General features: G+C 43.3%; 1 protein-coding gene across 2 annotated transcripts in view; it reads right to left on the minus strand.

Annotated features, from left to right (window-relative positions):
* Positions 1-4,198: 4,198 nt before the first annotated feature.
* AKAP12 (A-kinase anchoring protein 12) overlaps positions 4,199-22,627 on the minus strand; it is a 261,014-nt gene continuing 242,585 nt past the window's right edge. For both annotated transcript variants that reach the window (XM_075339528.1, XM_075339529.1), the window contains 2 exons: positions 14,782-21,157; positions 4,199-5,322 (listed from right to left, as the gene is read on the minus strand). In XM_075339528.1, coding sequence (XP_075195643.1) covers positions 14,790-21,157 — 6,368 coding nt within the window. In that variant the 3' untranslated portion in view covers positions 4,199-5,322; positions 14,782-14,789. The remainder of the gene's footprint in view (positions 5,323-14,781; positions 21,158-22,627) is intronic.

Genomic DNA, 22,627 nt, shown 5'->3' on the forward strand with positions numbered 1-22,627 from the left:
TAAGTCGGGATATTCGAAAATGTGTATAAGAATGTAGAATGTGTTGCTAAAGAAAAACAGCAGGATGCTACATGTCTTGCAGGGCAAAAAAAGTGGCAGAGGACAGCCGACCTTAAAGGAGGGAGGTATGTAGGAATGTAGGATGGCGAATAGCACCCTATTCTACAAAGGTGGTGTAAATATGTATTGTATGTGTAACCGTAAGATAAAATGTAGCAGAGCTGAACAGGTGCGTCGTTTGGCTCCCCCTGGCGGTCACCGCTGGTATAGCTTTACTGTATATATTGTAAATATTGTGTATAACAAGTACTGGTGCCTCGTGCTGTTTTCGGTAGAAGGTATAGTACAGGGACAGGTATAGATGTAAAATTAGGTATAGCATTAGGAACTAGGGACTAAGCGGAGCAGGTGGTGGAGGATAGGAGTAGTTAGCCATAAGAACAAGGGAACATAGAAAGTACAGTAAGAGGGTTGTCAAGGAGAAAGAGCTAGGTGGGAGCAGTAAGCAGAGGGTTACAGCATGTGTGGTAGGAGAATCTAGTCAGTTGAGCAGCAGGAATCGTGCTAGGCAGGACTCAGAGTCTGCCTGAGCTGCTCGGTCGCTGCGGTGGAGTTGGGTCATATGGGCGTCTTCATTCTCCAGTGCCGACACCTCCTCTTTTGGCCATCTTTGTCGTCCTTCTTCTGAAGTCGGGATGCATGACGCGTCCAACGTCATCCACACTCGCCAGCATTGAGATCCTGTACAGGTGAGTGTGTATGACGTAGGACGCGTCTTGCAGATAGGCTTAAGGAGAATGAAGATGGACGAAAGAGGAGGAACCGTCACCGGAGAAAGAAGACACCCATATGAGCCAACTCCACCGCAGCAACCGTTTTAGGTAAGTATTATAAAGTGCTTTTTACATTCTACACAGCAGCCTTGGCTCTTAAATACAGCACTAGAAGGTGGCCCGATTCTAACGTATCGGGTAGTCTAGAATGTGTATGTAGGTTAGCAGATTATATTATTATTCAATCAGTAAGTCTTGAATAATGATGGTTCATTTTTTGCTCGTTGGTCTCCTGCTGTGCAGCACGCATCGGCGTGTTTGACAGTGGGAGACCAACGATCTGAATGGGCAGGGAGCCGGGGTAAGCTAATAACCACGGTACACATCGGGTAACTATGCAAAGCGGTTTCCATAGTTACCCGATGTGTACGCTGGTTAACAGCATATGCCGGCTCCGCCACACGTGTGCCGAGAGCCGGGGTAAGCTAGTAACCATGTTACACATCGGGTAACTAAGGAAAGCGGTTTTTATAGTTAAGTTATAGTTTTATAGGGTGCACATCAAGAATAATCACTCCCGACTGTGCACCCCTCCTCCCCATTATTCAAAAAGGTTCCCTTAAATTAACATACTGTATATCATAAATATCTGATTTTTGCCACTCCAGAGAAAAGTAGATATGACAAATTTGGTGGCACATGTGTTTGTCTCCCTTCATTTTGGTGAATGGGGTTGTGAAATTCTCATTTATTTCCATAACTTGCCATAAATGGAAATAGAATACATATGTGACCACCTCTCCCTTTTTCTGGAGGCCCTAACACCGGACTTATGAACAAATAACCTGGCAGGTGAGTGTCCTAGAGAGGACCCATCTCTTGGACATCGCTTCGCAGAAGAAGACTTAAGTGATGTACTGGCTGCTTGCAGTCCAGATCTTTCATGAACAGAAAAGATTTGCAAAATTATAAAGTGACAACTCCAGTAAAAAAAGACTCAGGAATGTCAAGCAGTTAGAATCAAACATGACACAAAATTGGGACAACATCAGTCACCCAAAATTACAGCAATTGGTCTCCTCACTTCCAAGATGTTTAAAGACTATTGTAAATGGAAGAGGGGATGCTGCACAATGGCACACATGTTACTTTCAACTTTTTTCAGATGTGTTGCCATTAATTTCTACATGATTTAATTTTTTCAAATGAAGTGGAAAAATATCTAACCTTCACCTTCTGATCTGTGTCCCATGCTCTGTTGTGAATAACATATGGATGTAAAGCATTTATTATACAAGAAGTAAAAAAAAGTATACGTTTGAACATGTATATTTGAGTCTTCATCAGACACAAGAGATTCTTGTACAGGATAAGTTAGTGACATTGTCAACAGTCAATGTGAGATTATTAGAAAAATCAGCCTGCTGTGATGTATAGATTTGATGGTGCCTTCCAACAGTGTTTTTTCAGATGCTTTACTATACTGCACCCTCATATCTAAACATCACAACAGTCAGATTTATCTCTTAATATCACGGTGATGTTTGACAATATCACCATCTTAAAAGGCATATCCGGTACAAGAATCTATTGTGTCTGATGAATACCCCAAATATAGGGGTTGAAACGTTATACGTTATAATTTTTCTCGACTGTATAATAAATTCCTTACATGTATTTTGGAGTGCTAAGTTCTTTTATTTATTTAAGGGTTTGAACCCTTCTTGAGCACCCATTTTTTTCAACTGTGCCATAAACTTCTCTACCATTTGAATAAAATATGGATATTAGAGATTACCAAATCACTGCATTGTTGTTTTCCTTACATCTTATATAAAGTCCCAACTTTTTGGGCATTTTTATAGAAGGCTAGTATTAAAGGTACAGGTATTTAAAGGAATCCGTCATCATAGAAATGTTTTAATATTTTAAATCACTGCTCTTTATGGGATTTTCAGGCCATTGGGTGGTCCCATCAGTGATTAACAACAATTTCTGTATGTAGTCTTCTACAAAGAAAGCTGTCCTGACACGGATAGTACCAGCCACTGGATAAAACACTTTAATGACTAGTTATTCATCATTGGTCACAATATGGCTGTGATTTCTTCCCACAGATTGTGGCTCACGATTATCTCCCAGAGCTGAATATGGCTCTCAACGAAAAAGAGGTTGGGGATTACTGCACTATAGCTGCACAATTGAATACATTAATGTATTGATTTTGCACAGAGCTTTGCGCACAACTTGATTGCTTTTTGTGCTACTAGACAGTTCATGTCTGAATATACTGTACAAAACTGTGTTCAAAGGGGTCAGAGGTATAACCATGTAAAATATAGTGTTGTGAATTGTTATTAGTTAATGATTAGTGATGAACGAGCATGTTCTGCCTTCTGCATTTAGTCTGCGTTCTTTATTGTTTAATTTGCTGTACATCTATGTTTTATTACTAGGTTGTACTTTAGCTCCCTCTAGTGGCCAAACCTTTATCAGCATTAACCTTGTATTTCATGCCTCCTTTCTCCTCTTTGCGATTCATTCTAGGTAGGAAGTCTCCATTTTCTAATGACTCACATACTGAGGACATTCTCCATTTTATTTTCCCTTGTGATAGCATTGCTGGAAAGAAATATATATTTTGTTGTCTTCTACAGCTCTAGAATCTCACCATGTTTAGTTAGCGGTATTTACCAAGTTAGATTCAAACTGCTTGTACATTTGTATATATATATTATCAGGCTTCTGTATATATGTTCCCTGTTGTATTATACACGTGCTGATTGTTCCTAGTTTTACCAAACACATCTACTAATGTTCAATAAATACAGACTTCCTTCAAGCTACAGTCTCCTTATTGGGCTATAGTGAATAATAGTTTAGCTGCCTGTCAAAGTTCATACGCACCAGGGCCCATGTACAGTAGGTAGGAGAGAACAGAGCATTTTCGCCTCTGCTCGGTACTTGATCGAACATCAGTGTGCTTGGGTACTAGCAGAGCTTAGCCAAGTATTGCAGATGCCCGTATGTTTTGTCCGTGAAATAATGACCATAAAGCATAGGTTTGCTTCACTGCATGATGTGTGCAGGAACCCTATGGAAAGCCATTCGCAGTCTCTTAAAGGCTCTCACTGGGGTTAAAGCAACATTTTTGGATGTAGTGTGTCAAATGGAAATAACCTGCCCTCCCCCCCCCCCCAGAAATGCTCAGTATATGGCTGGCTGTATGTGGGTGGAAAGCCGGACTGCCCAATCATTGGCTTCCATTATACTCATGTGGCACACTTTCAGAGCATCTGACTTGCTCGACTCGAGGACCGGGCACCCGAGTATTTTAGTGCTCCCCATCTCTATTAAATGATATTATTCAGTAAGATGTCAGGGTTACAAACTTTCCATATTGATGCACATGATGAGAACAGTAGTAAAAGCGAGAATTTTATTTAAACTTATATTGTTTAGAAATCACAGTTTAGCAAAATGTACAGAAGCTTAATGAAAGACACATAAAAAAACAAGCCAATTAAAAAATCTGCAGATCAAACATGGATGGGGATGTTTTACAAGAATTATTGGCAATAGAAATATGGAATATTCTAACACCCGTCATTCTTTAGTGAGTCACTTTTGTCCCCGGTGGATAATTCAGGTGCAAAACATGGTCAAACAGATCATATATGTGACAGATTTGAAAGCAAAAGTAAAAAAAAAAAACAATAAAATAAAATAAAATTGTGTCTTAATAAAGTTTATAGTGCACTTAATATAGGTATGTATCATTTATAATAACTTTGGGTAATAATTTAAATGTCACTGTAAATGGCTTCTACAGCTTTTCTTTTAATCGAGATTTTCTTTAGAAGACGATAAAATAGCAAACATATCTAAAGTTCTGTTGCATTGCCAATTCCAGCTTTTGGTTAGACAAGTCGCATTTTAGGGAAAAGCTGCTAAAATATTATGTGTTGATCACGTGCAGGTAGCTTCAATTGTAAGGCATTGTATGCTAGGCTAGTTTGCTGTTTTCTTCTCCTTTAACACATATATACTTGGGGAAAAAAATAAAATATACAGTAATTAAAATGAAAAACAGGATGAAGATATACACATAAATACACAAGTTGTCCCGCTCCAGTTTCATACAGCTCTAAAGAAACATAACTCTGGCAATACATTGAGATATTTCAAACATACAGCCTTAACCCAGATGCAAGATTTGGTGCCAGGTACCTTTTAAAAGGCAAATTGGAATAGAACTCCCTAGGATTCTGCCTTCTAGCATTTAGCCTCTAAACAAGAACGCAGAAAAGCCTTGGAAAGATCATTAAATATTTAAGAGCAAGGGACGAATCTGATTAATGCTCCCGATAAGTCCTCAGGATTGTCAGACAGTTCATTCTTATCAATGAAGGTAGGTGTGCTCCATCTTTAGAATTCATAATTTAGAGTTGTCAGCTTTCTTCACGTTGCAGCTTCCACCTCTTTAGTAGCTTCAGCAGCTTTCACATTCTCGTTTCTTTAGTTGAAGAGTTCTTTAAGAGTTTAGAAACTGGTGAAAAGAATAGAAGAAAGGTTATTAAAAGTGAATAGTATTGTTAAAAAAAAAATCTAAAATTCTGTGCCAACTGTTACCTAATAAATCAGCATGGCACTCTAAAAAAGCTTGTTTGGCATTTGATGGGCTTTCAACCTCTAACTTAGCCTTTGAATTGAACTCCAAACTACACTGATTTTCTGCCATTTTTTTTATTTAATACCAAAAGAGGAACAGAAGACCATAAAGTAGAGTAGGGCGGATTGATTTGAGAGAGTATGGTTCTGGCTAGGTTAAGCCGTGGTGATATAACGCCACTATGACGCACCGATTACATTGTGCCGGCTAATCAAAAGCTGTAAGGCTATGTGCGCACGTTGCGTACTAGCCCTGCAGATATTTCTGCAGCGATCTGAAGAGCACACGTGCGCTTCAAATCGCTGCAGAAAATGTCCGTAAAGAAAAAAAAAAAGCCGATTCCATGCGCTCTGCCTGCAGCTCCTGCCATAGACAGAGCAGGAGCTGCCGGCAAAGCGCACGGAAGAAGTGACATGTCACTTCTTAGAACACAGCGCTTTGGGCAGCAGCCGAAGCGCTGCGCTCTAAGACGCCATGTGCGCACGGCCCCTGCACAATCTCCATAGACTGTGCAGGGGACGCAGGACGCATGCAGTTACGCTGCGCTACAAAGCGCAGCGTAACTGCATGTATTTACGCAACGTGCGCACATAGCCTAAGGCAATCCCAGAAAGTGAGAGATTCACAGAGCTTCTGTCCAGCAGCCAGAGACTACTGACCTCACCAATAGACCGGAGTCCCATGAGTTGATCAGTCCAACTCAATCTCCAAGTATTAGATGGGTTGTCCACTGGCCGGAACACCCCTTATTAAATGAAGTAGTCTTGTCAGATAATAAACACATATACTCACCCATCACATCAGTGCCATTCCAATGATGTTGCCACCTGATCTGCTGGGTTTTATATGGTATTATCATGTCCCATGAGCCTTAAAAGTCAGCGGTCACAATTGGGCTTCCGTGTGCTCACGATCATGTCTTCTGTTTGCCTGCCATTTGCAAACACGAGCCGAATTGTAACCAATGATTTGGTGTCATGCTCATATAACATAAGAATGCCAAGCGAATCCAAACAGACCCGGCGCTGACATTGGTGGCATGGTGCGGGAGGTGGATATGTTTTTTTTATTTTACAAGAGAGACTCTTTCATTGAAAAAAAGGTTGTCCAGGGGGTGGACAAACCCTTTTAGGGCAGTTTGTAAGATGATCTATACATAGGAAGCTATTGACAGTGCAGGGACAGGGACACCATAACTATGTGGCTACAAATTTATTTAGGAATATTGAGAAAAACCAGTTTGTTTTAATATGTAAATAAGCTGGTAGGTTTCTTGGTGGCAGTTCCAGTCCCAGCAAACTCTCCAGCTTTTCTCTGTATACCTGACTAATGCTGACCCAGTTTCCAAAATTAAAAGATCCACCTTGCACCTAAATACGATTTAGTTCAACCGCAATGATAGGGGCCAGCCCTTCATCAAAGCAAACGTCTGGCATTAGGGTATAACAAGTATAGCTGGAGTACTTACTGAGACTATAATGACTTTCAAGGCACTTGTCAGCTTGTGTTCACACAAGTGGCTTCTCTCAATATTTCAAAATCCATCTATAACTACAAAACTGTTTCAACATGATGTACACTGTAGACTTGGTGCAATTGAGGATGTACTGGGCCAAACCATCAAATATATATATATATATATATATATATATATATATAATTGCCTTATTCTGTCTGTCTGTCTGTCTGTGTCTGTCTGTCTGTCTGTCTGTCTGTCTTGCTCCAAAATTGTGTCCTTACGGTGACACAAAGCTGATTGGCCGCTGGGCTTGCCATGGCCCGCCCCCCCGCACGGATTGGCCGCTCGCCCAGGCAACTCGCCCACGCCCCGCCCCCTCACGCAATGCACGCTCGCTCTGGCCCCGCCCCCCGCACGCATTCCCCGAACCGACCGACACGGAGCCACGACTCCCAGGTAAGTACTGTACCCCCGGGAGCTCACATCAGCGTACGCCGCCAACCCAGCCGACACATACCCTCGCATTGCTGGGGTTGCCGCCGTATGCTGGTGTGGGCTCCCGTGCGAGCGGGGGACGGGATACGCTGGTAACCATGGTAGCATAGTTACCAGCGCATCAAGGTCCTGAAGCGGCGGAACATACACACACACACACACACACACACACACACATCAGATCACACTCACTCTAACACACACCTCACACACACATCACATCGCATCCACACACTCACAACATCCTGGGATATCGCTTGCTTCTCAGCGGCGATACTGTGCAGAAGCATGGCCAGAAGCATGTGGTATCTCCGGATGTTGTGAGTGTGAGCGCGTATGTACAATATCGTCAATGTGTGTGTGCGTGAGTGTATGCGATCGGGTGTGTGTGAGTGTATGCGATCGGGTGTGTGTGAGTGTATGCGATCGGGTGTGTGTGAGTGTATGCGATCGGGTGTGTGTGAGTGTATGCGATTGGGTGTGTGTGAGTGTATGCGATCGGGTGTGTGTGAGTGTGTGTGTGTGTGTGTGTCTGTGTGTATGCGATCGGATCTGTGTCGGCAGAGGAGCACGGCGTGCTGGCGGAGGCTGGGAGGAGAGAGGCTGATCCTGGGGAAGGCTGGGAGGGGGAGGCTGAGAGAAGAGAGGCTGATGCTGGGGAAGGCTGAGGCTAGGGTAGGCTGGGAGGAGAGAGGCTGATGCTGGGGACAGAAAAGGCTGATGCTGGGAGGAGAGAGGCTGATGCTGGGAGGAGAGAGGCTGATGCTGGGAGAAGAGAGGCTGATCCTGGGGAAGGCTGGGAGGGGGAGTCTGAGAGAAGAGAGGCTGATGCTGGGGGAGGCTGAGGCTGGGGTAGGCTGGGAGGAGAGAGGCTGATGCTAGGGACAGAAAAGGCTGATGCTGGGAGGAGAGAGGCTGATGCTGGGAGGAGAGAGGCTGATGCTGGGAGGAGAGAGGCTGATGCTGGGAGGAGAGAGGCTGATGCTGCGGGCAGAGAGGCTGATGCTGCGGGCAGAGAGGCTGATGCTGCGGGCAGAGAGGCTGATGCTGGTGCAGCATGGGGGATGGAGCACGATGGGGGGTGCGCAGCATGGGGGATGGAGCACGATGGAGAGTGCGCAGCATGGGGGATGGAGCACGTTTGGGAGTGCGCAGCATGGCGGATGGAGCACGTTTGGGAGTGCGCAGCATGGCGGATGGAGCACGTTTGGGAGTGCGCAGCATGGCGGATGGAGCACGTTTGGGAGTGCGCAGCATGGCGGATGGAGCACGTTTGGGAGTGCGCAGCATGGCGGATGGAGCACGTTTGGGAGTGCGCAGCATGGCGGATGGACCACGTTTGGGAGTGCGCAGCATGGCGGATGGAGCACGTTTGGGAGTGCGCAGCATGGCGGAGGGAGCACGTTTGGGAGTGTGCAGCATGGCGGATGGAGCACGTTTGGGAGTGCGCAGCATGGCGGATGGTGCACGATGGGGAGTGCGCAGTATGGCGGATGGAGCACGTTTGGGAGTGCGCAGCATGGCGGATGGAGCACGTTTGGGAGTGCGCAGCATGGCGGATGGACCACATTTGGGAGTGCGCAGCATGGCGGATGGAGCACGTTTGGGAGTGCGCAGCATGGCGGATGGAGCACGTTTGGGAGTGCGCAGCATGGTGGATGGAGCACGTTTGGGAGTGCGCAGCATGGCGGATGGAGCACGATGGGGGGTGCGCAGCATGGCGGATGGAGCACGTTTGGGAGTGCGCAGCATGGCGGATGGAGCACATTTGGGAGTGCGCAGCATGGCGGATGGAGCACGATGGGGAGTGCGCAGCATGGCGGATGGAGCACGTTTGGGAGTACGCAGCATGGCGGATGGAGCACGTTTGGGAGTGCGCAGCATGGGGGTTGCAGCACGATGGGGAGTGCGCAGTATGGCGGATGGAGCACGTTTGGGAGTGCGCAGCATGGCGGATGGAGCACGATGGGGAGTGCGCAGCATGGGGGATGGAGCACGATGGGGGTGCGCAGCATGGGGGATGGAGCACGATGGGAGGTGCACACCTCCCCCCAACACACACACACACACGCGCACTGCACAACACACACACACACACTGGGAACCACAAACACCACCCTACACAGACACCCACACACACAGACAACGCTGCACACACACAACACCCAACACACAAACACCGCGGCATACATAAATATACGCACATACCGCACAACACATACATTGCACAAAACATACCTCCCCCCAAAACACACCACACACACAAACCGCGCAACACACACACACACACACAACGCTACAGACACACAGCGCTCCACAAACAACGCAACACACGCAACACACATACAACACCGCTCTCACCCCCCGCCACACCCAGACAACACCCAGAACATGTACAGCGCCCTACACAAACACTTGGTAACTACACACAACAACATTATATATATATATATATATATATATATATATAACAAAAATCATACATGAACTACACAATACGTAAATTCTAGAATACCCGATGCGTAGAATCGGGCCACCTTCTAGTATATATATATATATATATTTAAATAAAATCTATCATTTCTACAAAGCCATAATCCATCTGCATCTACGGCGGCATCTTTTCTCCGTCAGAAATTAGGGTACACGCCCATGCCGCAAAAACACTGCTTTTTTTCTCTCTGTTTTCCTCAGGTAACTGACATCTACACAGTTTATTGTGTTTTTGTTGCTATCTTGGAATCATTTTTTGGTGTGCAGTTTTTGATTTTTTTTTTGGGGGGGGGGGTTGTTCTCCCTTTTTATAAGATCCATAACGTTTTTAATTTCGTTTCAATTTCAGATTTTTTTTTTCTTTAATTTATTTATCTACCAGGCTTATTACATGGTAAAACTGACCTGGCAGTGTGATTCTCCAGGTCAGTACGTGTACGTAGATACTAAACATGTATAGTTTTTATTTTTAAGTGGTGAAAAAAAATTCAGAACTTTGTAAAATAAAAAATATTTTGCTTCTGGCGTTGTTTTCCATTACCCGTAACGTTTTCATTTTTATAAAATCTGGGGCTTTGTCATTGCTTATTTTTTGTGCCCTGAGCTGACATTGTTATGGATGCAAATTTTGGGCAGATAAGAGGTTTTTATTACTTCTTATTGCATTTTATTGCAATTTTGTAGCGACCAAAAAGAATGTAATTTTGGCATTTTGATTTTTTTTTCATCACGTTGTTTACCAATCAGATTAATTTATTTTATATTTCGATAGATCTGGCATTTCTGAACGCAGCTATCCCAAATGTGTATTTTTTAGTGTTTCTTTTAATGGGTCAATTGAACTTTGTTTTTTTTTATTTTTAAAAGCTATTTTTGTTTAATGGGATTAATCACCGTATATCTCAGACAATGTAGGCTATACAAAATCATTTAAATATGAAAAAATACAAAGAGCAAAACAAAATCTATACCATTTTTAAATACTTAAACAATAGACAAGTAAATGCATAAAATGTGCAGCTACAGCTAAAATCACTCAGACATAAAAAAGATGTCATTGGAAGAATTTTAACTCACAGACCTCTCATCCAGTGATGGACTAAGGGGTACTTTGCACGGTGCGACATCGCAGGCCGATGCTGCGATGCCGAGCGCGATAGTCCCCGCCCCCGTCGCAGCAGCGATATCCTTGTGATAGCTGCCGTAGCAAACATTATCGCTACGGCAGCTTCACATGGACTCGCCTGTCCTGCGACCGTCGCTCTGGCCGGCGACCCGCCTCCTTGTTAAGGGGGGCGGGTCGCGCGGCGTCACTGCGACGTCACACGGCAGGCGGCCAATAGGAGCGGAGGGGTGGAGATGAGCAGGATGTAAATGTCCCGCCCACCTCCTTCCTTCCGCATATCCTACGGAAGCCGCAGTGACGCCGGTAGGAGATGTTCCTCGCTCCTGCGGCTTCACACACAGCGATGTGTGCTGCCACAGGAGCGAGGAACAACATCGGACTGTCGCGTCAGCGTAATTATGGATTACGCCGACGCTGCACCGATGATACGATTACGACGCTTTTGCGCTCGTTAATCGTCTCATCGAGCCTTTACACACTACGATATCGCATGCGATGCCGAAAGTGCGTCATTTTCAATTTGACGCCACCGACATCGCACCTGCGATGTCGTAGTGTGCAAAGCCCGCCTGAGTTGATGCTTAAGGCTAGTTTCACACTTGCGTTGAATGGCATCCGTTACATGTTGGATGTGTTGCATATAGTGGCACAACGGATCGTACAAAACAACGGAATCTGCTTTTTTTTTTTTCTTTACAGTTTTACCGGCGGCAGACTGTTGTGAATAATCAGCTGATCACCTGGCTGCCGGGTGATCAGTTGATCGCTCATAGCAGCCGGCCGCCGGGTGATCAGCTGATCGCTCACAGCAGCTGGCTGCCGGGTGATCAGCTGATCGCTCACAGCAGCTGGGTGATCAGCTGATCGCTCACAGCAGCCGGCCGCTGGGAGATCAGCTGATCATTCAGCCGCTGAGAATGTGTGCGGGGGGCGGAGTGCGGGGTGGGTGGAGCCGAGCGGGGCCATGGCACTGAGGACGTCAGTGCCGCGAGGACTGCATGCCTGGGGGCAAGTGTGTGTGTGTGTGTGAGTGTACATGTGGAGTGGAGTGTGGGAGGGGGCGGAGCCGAGCGGGGAAGTGTCGGGCTCCCTGCAGGGTAAATATCGGGTAACTAAGCAAAGCGCTTTGCTTAGTAACCCGATGTGTACCTTGGTTACGTGTGCAGGGAGCCAGAGAGAGCATGCGCAGCGAAATCCTAAGGATTCCGCTGCTCAAAAAACGTTGCATGCTGCATTCCTGCCGCCCGGCGGAAGCAATGCAGCGTCGGCCAGCGGAAGCAACACAGGTCCATCAGTCGCAATCTGTCTAAGTCTATGAGAAGCAGTGGAATCCGTTAACGGATTCCGCTGTTTTCCAAAATGGCGGATTGCGACTGAAGGAAAACAACGCAAGTGTGAAACTAGCCTAAGACATTTTTCTGTGAGACTACAAGCAATATATAAAAATCATGTGCACATCCCATATAATTTGAGAATAAATGTAGATGTGATATTTGTGTACCCAGGACATATCATCAATAAGATTTACTAGTTTAATTGAGAATCACTCATAAAATATAGGTGTTATATAAAAGTGATTTGATTAAAAGCCATCTCTAAATGGGGCTGTCTTCTGGGCCCAATATTATTTTAGGGTTTGTCAACCATTGATAGAATGCTGTTGTCCTGTGGTATATAAGATTATAAAAAGTGATAACCAAGTTCTAGTTTTTATTTGTTTTAAAGATTTGCAGAGGTTTATGGCTGTCATACACATTAGACAAATTTCAGCTAAATCTGCAGATAGTGGTTGAATAGACCAAGTCTTGTGTATGGGAGCATACGCCTGTCCAGAATAAATTATGTCGGGCGAGATTTGTCATGTCTCGTCGAGTTTCTCTCAGAGAACACTGGAGTGCTTCTCTGAGACACCCCCTTCCGATTGGCTATTATCACCTTAAATAGCACCTGGATGAGAACACAGCATAGTGCGGAAAATAGCAATGCCGTACACTGTTCAGGAGCAATGGTTCAGGGGTAATGCAGATTACTTCCAATTATTTTCAATGTATGGAGTATATGGAGTTCAGCTCCATATACTGTGCACATCCGGAAGCTAATAGAGGTGATAATAGCTGATTACTGAGGGTGTCGGTGGTCAGAACCCTGTGATCTTGTAGTCATGTCCAACCCTACGGATAAGACATCAATATAAAAGTCAAGGAAAACCCAGGAGACTTCAAAGCTAACATGGGGAGACTTATTGGCCATGCACACTGGAAATAAAATGTGTAAATAGACTTTTTACAAAAAAAGAACAGTTAATGACAAGTCAGAGCATAGTTCAGGATGGACCTTCTCTTTAATGGGGATCTGTCAGCTGGATTTCACACTTCAAAGTATATGTACATGTAGTTTTCTTTCAAACATAAGTCCAGCAATACCATTACATGGCCGGTTCATTCCTCCCTTAGTGAGAAATCAGTGTTTGAGTTGATATACAAATGAGGCTAGAGATAAGAAGCCTCAGTCAGCTTTATTCCCCACCCAAAGCTGCCTCCTTCTCCTTAACTGACTGCTCCTTTGCCGGAAATCACACACTATAGGGGCTGTCAGGCAAGCAAAAGGAGGCAGTGCTTGGCAGGGAATAGAACTGGAGTGACAGAGGCCTCATATCTACAGGTCTCTTGTACTCAGTACAAATAGGGTGTGGCCCCCTTCTCAGTGAGCTGGGAATTTCATCTAATGCTTCCCATGGCAGTGTGTCCAGTTGGGACCCAGCCACTCTCTGTCCTTACTCAAGATTGATGTCTGTTGACACATGGTGAGGTTTTAATATTAGACAGTGTAGGTACCGTCCAGATTTGAGTACACCTTGTCGCGGTGGGATGGCGTTACACTTTTTTGATCAAAAATAGTGTTTACTAAGTACCCTATGTTTATTTATATGCATTATGTTTCTATTTAGTTACAGCAGAGTATACTATATCTTCATATTATTTTCTTCTTTGTTTTTTTATGTCTTATGGCCAGTGTGAACATGAGCTTACAAGCTACATGTATACCAACTCATACTAAGCCCCACTTTTTTGTTTTTATGTAGTCTCTTGTACGCAATACAAATAGGGTGTGTCCCCCTTCTCAGTGAGCTGGGCATTTAATTCTATGTATCCCATGGCTGTGTGTCCATTTGGGACCCAGCCACTCTCTGCCCCTATTCAGATTGATGTCTGTTGACATATGGTGAGGTTTTAATATTAAAGAGTGTAGGTACTGTCCCGATTGGGTACACCTTGTCGTGGTGGGATGGCTTTACGCTTTTTTTTTATTAAAAATAGTTTTTACTAAGTACCCTATGTTTATTTATATGCATTATGTTTCTATTTAGTTACAGCAAGGTATATGTTCATATTATTTTCTTCTTTGTTTTTTTATGTCTTATGGCCAGTGTGAACAGGAGCTTACAAGCTACATGTATACCAACTCATACTCCGGCTCACATTTTTGTTTGATTTTTTTCTACAGCCTCATTTGTATATCAATTCAAAAGGCAATTTCTCGGTAATGAAGGAATGGACTGGTCATGTACAGGTATTGCTGGACTTTTCTTTGAAAGAACTAAATAAAAATAATTTGGAGTGTAAAATCCTGCTGACAGATTCACAATATAAAATATATAGCGTTAGTATTCTAACTAAAGATATACAAAACAGGAGTCAATACTTATTCTTCAAAATATAACCTAAATATGTGGAAATTACACTTATTGACTTTTGTAACTTACATGAGGTCTCAGGATTCAACAGTCGGTGCCTTTTCCTGAGCGTCTGATGCCTGAGTAGATATTTCATTCGTCTCTTGAGTATGAAGAGAAACAGCCACTTCAATTTCTTTACCTGGCTTCTGCTCTCCTTCCACCTTTCCTTGTTCACTTTCTTCCAGCTGTGGACATAGTTTGATAAGCTCTCGCACAGGTACAGTTTGTAGACGTTGTGAGTCAAGTTCATTTTCCAGATTCTGTTCTTGAACACTAACCGTGTTACTTACTACTGTTTCCACTGTTGTTTCAGCAATGTTTTGTACAATAGTTGTACTGTATGTTTCAATGGTAATGGTTTGGACGTCAGTTTCTTCAGTTACATTTACTTTTTCAGACACAGTAATTTCTTCAAGTGTGTCACCTTGGCTGGTAGCATCAACAACAAAACAGTTTGTAGCTGCTTCGATTGCCGCATCCACAATAGCTGCAGCTTTTTGAGAAACGGACTCTACTACGACCTGTAATCCTTTGGACAAAGTTTCATTTTCTTCTGATCTTTTATCATCAGTAGCTTCTTCTGAAGGCTCTATATTATCATTGGGTATTTCAATGGTTTTTACAATCTCTGTTAAGACCTGTTCTTCCACAGCAGCTGCAGTAATTGGTTCAGAAGCCTTGACGGCCTCTGAGCTTTCTACCTCTGGAATATCTCTAGTGGCAACTTCCTCTTTCATTTCTTCTTGAATGTGTTTATGTTCTTCAGTAACACCAGCACTGGCTTTTGCATCATCCTCTATCTGGAGTGAAGGAGTAACTTCCTCGGCTTGCACCTCAGACACTTCAGATTGGACATCACTTATTTGTTCAAAGGCTGCAGGAGCTATCTGATCAATATGCACTTCAGTAGCCACATGTGTTGCCATTTCCCTCTGTTGGTCATCTAACATCGATACACATTCATCCACTTGAACAATTTTGTTAACTAAAACCACAGGAGAAACTACTGATTGGAGCTCATCTGACTCTTTAGCTTGGACCTCACCTGGCCCTGCGGAACTTTCTGCAACCGGTATATTAGATGAAACTTGGGCATTGTCCTCAGCCTGAACTTCAGCTAATTTGGAGGTACTATCCTCAACCTTTGTGTCAGGTAACACAAATGCATATGCTTCAACGTGTATCTCATCTGACACAAGATCACTTCCTTCAGCCTGCATGCCAGCAAATTCAGGGGAACTGTCTTCAACTCTTGCTTCAGAAAACACAATGGCACATACTTCAACAGGTATTTCATCTGACACAGCTACACTTTCTTCAGCCTGCACCTCAGCAGATTCAAGGGAACTTTCTTCAACCTCTGCTCCAGCTAACACAACAGCACATACTTCAACAGGTATCTCTGACACAGCAACACTTTCTTCATCCTGCACCTCTACCTGTATATCATCTGATATAGAAATATTTTCTTTTACCTGTTCTTCAATTGGCACATCCAAACCTTCTTCAGACTGCTCCTCAAATACTAAAGCAGGGGCACATCCTTTGTCTTTCTCTGCAACTAAAGTTAATTCTTCAGCTTTCACTACCTCTGATGCTGATGTTTCAGTAGATGCATTGACACCACTTTCAGCCACAATAGCAGGGCGCATTGGTAAAAGTTCTTCAATCTTTTCTTCTTCCACTTTATTTAGCCCAGTTGGCACAGAACCAACTTCAGATTGCAGTTTATTTGATGCACTCGAATCCACTTCGACCAGGACTTCACTGGTCAAGGAGACACTTTCTTCTAGTTTCACCTCATTTGACACAGATGCAATTTCTTCAGGTTGTACCTCAGTTGATGTAGGTAGCGCTTCTTTACTCCCCACTTCATTTGACAGAGGCGCAGTTTCTTCTGGCTGCTGTTCACTTGACCCACATACAACTTCTTCAAACTGCACATCACTACTTACAGGTATAACTTCCTCGGACTGCACTTTGCTTAGCACTACTTCTTCAGGCTGCAATTCGTTTGATACAAGAATAATCTCCTCAGACTGCAGTCCACTTGATACAGGTACAACTTCTTCAGGCTGAATTGTGTTTGATATAGGTGCAACTTCTTCAGCCGGTAATTCACTTGACACAGGTACAACTTCTTCAGGCTGTATTTTTCTTGAGACAGGTGCAACTTCTTCAGCTGGTACTTCAGTTGATACAGGTGCAAGTTCTTCAGTTGGTAGTTTACTTGATACAGGTGCAACTTCTTCAGGCTCTAATTCCTTTGATACATAGGCAATTTTCTCAGCTTGGAGTTCATTTGATACTAGTATAGCATCATCAGACTGAAGTTCACCTACTAAAGGCACAGCTTGTTGAAGCTGCGCTTCACTTGATACAAGTACAACTTTTTCAGATTGTTGTTCATTTACTACAGGTACAATTTCTTCAGGTTGCACTTCACTTACTACAGGTACATCATCTTCAGGCTGCATGTCACTTACTACAGGTGCAACATCTTCAGGCTGCATGTCACTTACTACAGGTGCAACATCTTCAGGCTGCACGTCACTTACTACAGGTGCAACATCTTCAGGCTGCATGTCACTTGCTACAGATCCAACATCTTCAGGCTGCACGTCACTTGCTACAGATCCAACATCTTCAGGCTGCATGTCATTTGCTATGGGTACAATATCTTCAGGCTGCATGTCACTTGTTACAGGTACATCTTCAGGTTGTACTTCACTTACTACAGGTACATCTTCTTTGGGCTGCATGTCACTTGCTACAGGTACCACATCTTCAGGCTGTACTTCACTTACTGCAGGTATAACTTCAGTCTGAATTTCACTTGCAACAGGTATACCTTTTTCAGGCTGTACTTCACTTGCAACAGTTACATCTTCTTTGGGCCGCATTTCACTTTTTAGAGGTACAACCTTTTGGGGCTGAATTTCGCTTTTTGGAGGTACAACTTCCTCAGCCTGTACTTCATTTAATATACCTGGAACTTCTTCAGTCTGCACTTCACAAGATACAAGTGCAACGTCTGACTTAAGCTCACTCAATATAGGTATATAATCTTCAGCCTGTACTTCACTTGATGCAGTCACATCTTCTACAGAAAGTGAATCATTTTTAGCGCACACAGTTTCCAAAGCAGTGATACCTTCTTGAACCATAGTCTCAAAGACAACGGAATCTGAAGCATCTTCACCCTTCTCTGGAGTGACATCAGATTTATTACATACTGAAGTTTCTTTAGCCTGATCTTCAGATGAAGAAAGAAATGCACCAGTAGATTGATCAGCAAATACCTCGTTTGAAATTAAGGGATCAACACAAATGTTAACAGTTTGGTCAAAAGTGGCGACAGGGGCATTTAGATCTTTCTGTACGTCTATTTGATGAACGGTTGCTTCAACACGTATTATGGTACTTTGATCACCTTGATCTTCTAAGGAAACAGGAGATAAATTTGTTTCTTCCTCGACACAAAGAGGAGCGGACTTATAAACTATTTCCTGGTCCTCCACTGGAGCTTGAATATTAGTCATATCTTGAGATGTTTGCAAAGTATCAATAGTTAGTTTTGCCTTTTCTGCTGCTTCATGTAGTATATTGTCAGTATGCTTTTTTTGTTCTTCCAAAGTCTTGACGCTCGCATCTTCTTCTGGCACAGGAGTAGCGTCTTCAGTTGAAAAAACTGACCCACCTAATTGGGAAACAGCAGATATCATTTCAGTTGACTCTTCGGCACATGAATTTTCTATTGCTTCTTCAAGTGCAGTTAAAGCTTCTGAGGTTAATTCCATCTCATTAATTAATGTGTTTGGTATTTCAGTCATAACCTGGGAGACAGTGCTTAGCACCATCATTTCTTCAACAGTGACTTCTGTTTTTATTCTTTCAACAGCTTCTTCAGTTTCTCTTGCATGCTCAATAGTCTCAGAAACAGTTGCACTAATCCAAGATGGCGACCTTTCGTCAAGACTGGTAATTGCTCTTTCTCCTTCTATTACTGTAACAGTTACGGCATGAATTAGTTCTTCATTGGATTTTTCTAAAGATTTTTGTGGTTCTCCTAAAACAGTTGGCAGAGCTTCTTCCAAAGATTTCAGCGCATCAAGCTTCTCTTGCTCTGCAGCATCAAACTCTGATAAAGGAACTACTGCAGGTTCATCGGAATCATCTTCAGCAGCTTCACTTAATGGTTGACCAGTTTCAGTTGTAGCTGCATGTTCTTGTTTGCCATCAGATTTTTTCTTTTTTCGCCCTGGAATCAGTTTCTTAAATGAAACCCAAGTTTCTTCTTTTCCAGCTTCACCCTCTGAGGTTGATTGTTCTGCATTGGCTGCAGCAGTTTCATCATTTTTCTCCTCTACTCTTGTTCTTGACTTGCGTCTAGGAGTCACAAGTCTTTTAAAAGATTGCCAAGTAGATACTCCATCTGCTTCTGTAGGACTGCCAGCTTGATCTGGTGACGTACTCTCTTGGTTCTGTTGTTCTTGTGAACTCGTAATTGGGCTGTCAGAATCAATCTCTTTAGCTGGTGCAACTTCTTCAGTTTTCTTTGCTTCATCTTGAGATTTTATTCCTTCATCTTCATCTGAATCTGAGGATTTTCTTGCTCTTTTCTTAGAAGAACCAACACATATCAAAGCTTCCCATGACACTGAGTTGTCAACTTTCTTCTTACTTTCCTCTGTACTTTTTTCAAGTTTTTGCTCCTCATTAGTTTCTTTGGGTTCTTCCAGACTTTCCACAACACCAGCACTCTCAGTAGAAGACATAGTTGAAGTTTTGGCCTTTTCAACCTCATCTTCCTTATCACTTTCAGACAGTCGCTTTGGGCGCCTTTTTGGTGTGACGAGTTTCTTAAATGAAGCCCATGGTGTGATTCCATCCTTTTTTCTCTCTCCATCCGATGTAGCTCCTTCTCCCTCTACCTCTGCAGCCTGTTGTGGGTCATCTAATGGTTTTTCTGTGGGAGATGCCTCTGCTGATTCATCGGGAGAAGACGGAGAGCTATCTCCACCATCTATTTCTACAGCTTCTGGAGATTCAGATGAAACAGCTTCTGCTGCAACTTCTACCTTATTATCCTCTTCTTTTTTACTTTTACTTTTCTTTCCTGACAGTTTCCTTAGGCCAGAACTGCTAAAAAGCTTTTTTAATGGACTGCCCTGAATTTTGGCTTTTTCTTGTGAAGACAACAGTTCAGCCTCTGTGGTGATGGCTTCCTGACTTTTTTCCTGCGCTTCAGATTCAATACTTGAAGCCAACTGTGGCTGATCATTATCTACATTTCCAGAATCGGATGTCCCTTGCAATTCTTCACTAATTCCTTCTGCAGTTGTTGAGCTAGAAGCTACAGCAATTCCATCAGTTATCTGGGATTCAACATTATCTTTCAAGGTATCAGCGTCAGATTTTACATCTAGCACTGTAGTTTCTTCTGGGATTGAAGTTACTGTTTCAGATGTATTCTCTGTATTTTCGGTTATTGGAGCATCGTCCTCTTCTACTTTTACATACTCATCTAATTTGACTTCTGCTTCAATATTAGGTGAAGTTTCTTCTTCTTCTTTTGGCTTTTCTTCTGCCACATTTTGAATATTTTCCTTAGCAGACACTTTGGACTCTTCACTTGAAGATTTATTTATATCCTGTAGCAAAGTAAGGTCGGCATCTGGTTGTATTTCAGTTGCACTCTCCTCCTTTAAAGTTTCAGGAGCTTCAGCCTTTTCCTGGTCTTCAACTTTAATATGCTTCTCAACTTCCTGTGGATCTTCCTCCTTTGATTTTTTAAAGCTTGTCCTTTTCCTTAGCCCAGCCCATCCTTGTGTAAAAAATCTTCTAAATGGAGAATATGTTTCAGTGACAGCTGGATTTGTAGGAGACTCTGGAGACTTCTTTTCTACCTCAGGTTCTTCATCTTTCTTTCCATTTTCTTCTAGTATCTCCTTTGGACCTTCAGCAGCTTTTTCTGGCTTTTCTGCATTTTCAGCAGGCTGCTCACTATCTTTGGTCTCCTGTTGACTTTCTTTCTTCCCATCATCTGTAATCTCAATATGTTCATCGTGATTGTCTGTGCCATTTACTTCAACTTCATCTTTCTTCACAGTTAGGAGTTGTACAGGATCAGATTTCTCAGATTTGTCCTTTTTAACTGTGAATTTGAAACCAACAAATTTAAAGACTTTCTTAAACCCTACTTCATTACTCTGATTTCCATTAGCTTGATCTGGAGATTTTGCTTTCTCTTCAGACTCTGGTGTTGTATCTGTGGCTTCAGGTGTCTCATCTTGTCCATTTTCCTTTGCAGTCTCTGTTGGAGTGGTGTCATTGTGCACAACTGCCATGTTTTCTGCAAGTTCTTCGTCTAGTAACACAATAGCTGGCTCTTGTTGCTCAACTGCAATTAGAAGAAACAGCTTGTTAGATCTCTTGCAAAAATATATCGGACATGTTTAATAGCACTTATTATGTTTATACTATAAATTTTATACATTATGAAACATAAAAATAAAATTAATAAATTCACAGGAATTAAATTAATTCATTTTGGATTATTAGAAACCAGCATAATCACATATCTTTATATATCTTCAGATCTCGTAAGCTAGCAGATTGACATTGCCAATTTAGCATATACAAAAAAAAAAGAAACTTCCAATTTAGATCAGCCCACTATATATAAAATAAAGGCCATAGGTAAGTATACAGCTTAAACCATAGAAGGGGGATTTATAAAATTCAGTAGATTTTGGCTTATTTATGATATCGTAAAGGAAAGTTGCACAAGGTATGAGAAATATGCTGTATATTAGACTCATTGCCATAGAATTTCTAACATTCACGAGTTAAGCACACATAATTTATTAAACGATTGGTTCATTGTCCGTTTTCTATATCTTGTCAAATAGTTTGCAACTGTAAATAGCAACTGTCCACTAAGTGGCACTATACGCCTAGTTTGACTCCTATTCTCAGCTATTAACATTGGATGTTATAAAACAGTGCTATAAAGGAATAGTCCACTGTTTGAATTGAATACTTGTGAATTGAATAGAAGCAGATTAGCACTGAGGGGCCCCATACAGAATAAAGGCCCAGTCACACTAAACAACTTACCAGCGATCCCAACAACGATCCAACCTGATAGGGAGCGCTGGTAAGTTGCTAGGAGGTTGCTGGTGAGATGTCACACTGCGACGCTCCAGCGATCCCACCAGCAATCTGACCTGGCAGGGATCGCTGGAGCGTGGCTACACGAGTTGCTGGTGAGCTCACCAGCAACCAGTGACCAGCCCCCAGCCAGTAGCGCCGCGTGGAAGCGATGCTGCGCTTGGTAACTAAGGTAAATATCGGGTAACCAACCCGATATTTACCTTGATTACCAGCGCACACCGCTTAGCGCTGGCTCCCTGCTCTCCTAGCTACAGTACACATGGGGTTAATTACCTGATGTGTACTGCAGCTACATGTGCAGAGAACAAGGAGCCGTGCACACTGCTTAGCGCTGGCTCCCTGCTCTCCTAGCTACAGTACACATGGAGTTAATTACCCGACCCGATGTGTACTGCAGCTACATGTGCAAAGAGCAGGAGCCGGCACTGACAGCTGAGAGCGGCGGACGCTGGTAACGAAGGTAAATATCGGGTAACCAAGGTAAGGGCTTCTTGGTTACCCGATGTTTACTGTGGTTACCAGCGTCCGCAGAAGCCGGCTCCTGCTGCCTGCTTATTCAGTTGTTGCTCTGTCGCTGTCACACACAGCGATGTGCGCTTCACAGTGGGAGAGCAACAACTAAAAAATGGCCCAGGACATTCAGCAACAACCAGCGACCTCACAGCAGGGGCCGGGTTGTTGCTGGATGTCACAC

Source organism: Anomaloglossus baeobatrachus, chromosome 3 (assembly GCF_048569485.1).
Source record: "Anomaloglossus baeobatrachus isolate aAnoBae1 chromosome 3, aAnoBae1.hap1, whole genome shotgun sequence".
NCBI lineage: Eukaryota > Metazoa > Chordata > Amphibia > Anura > Aromobatidae > Anomaloglossus > Anomaloglossus baeobatrachus.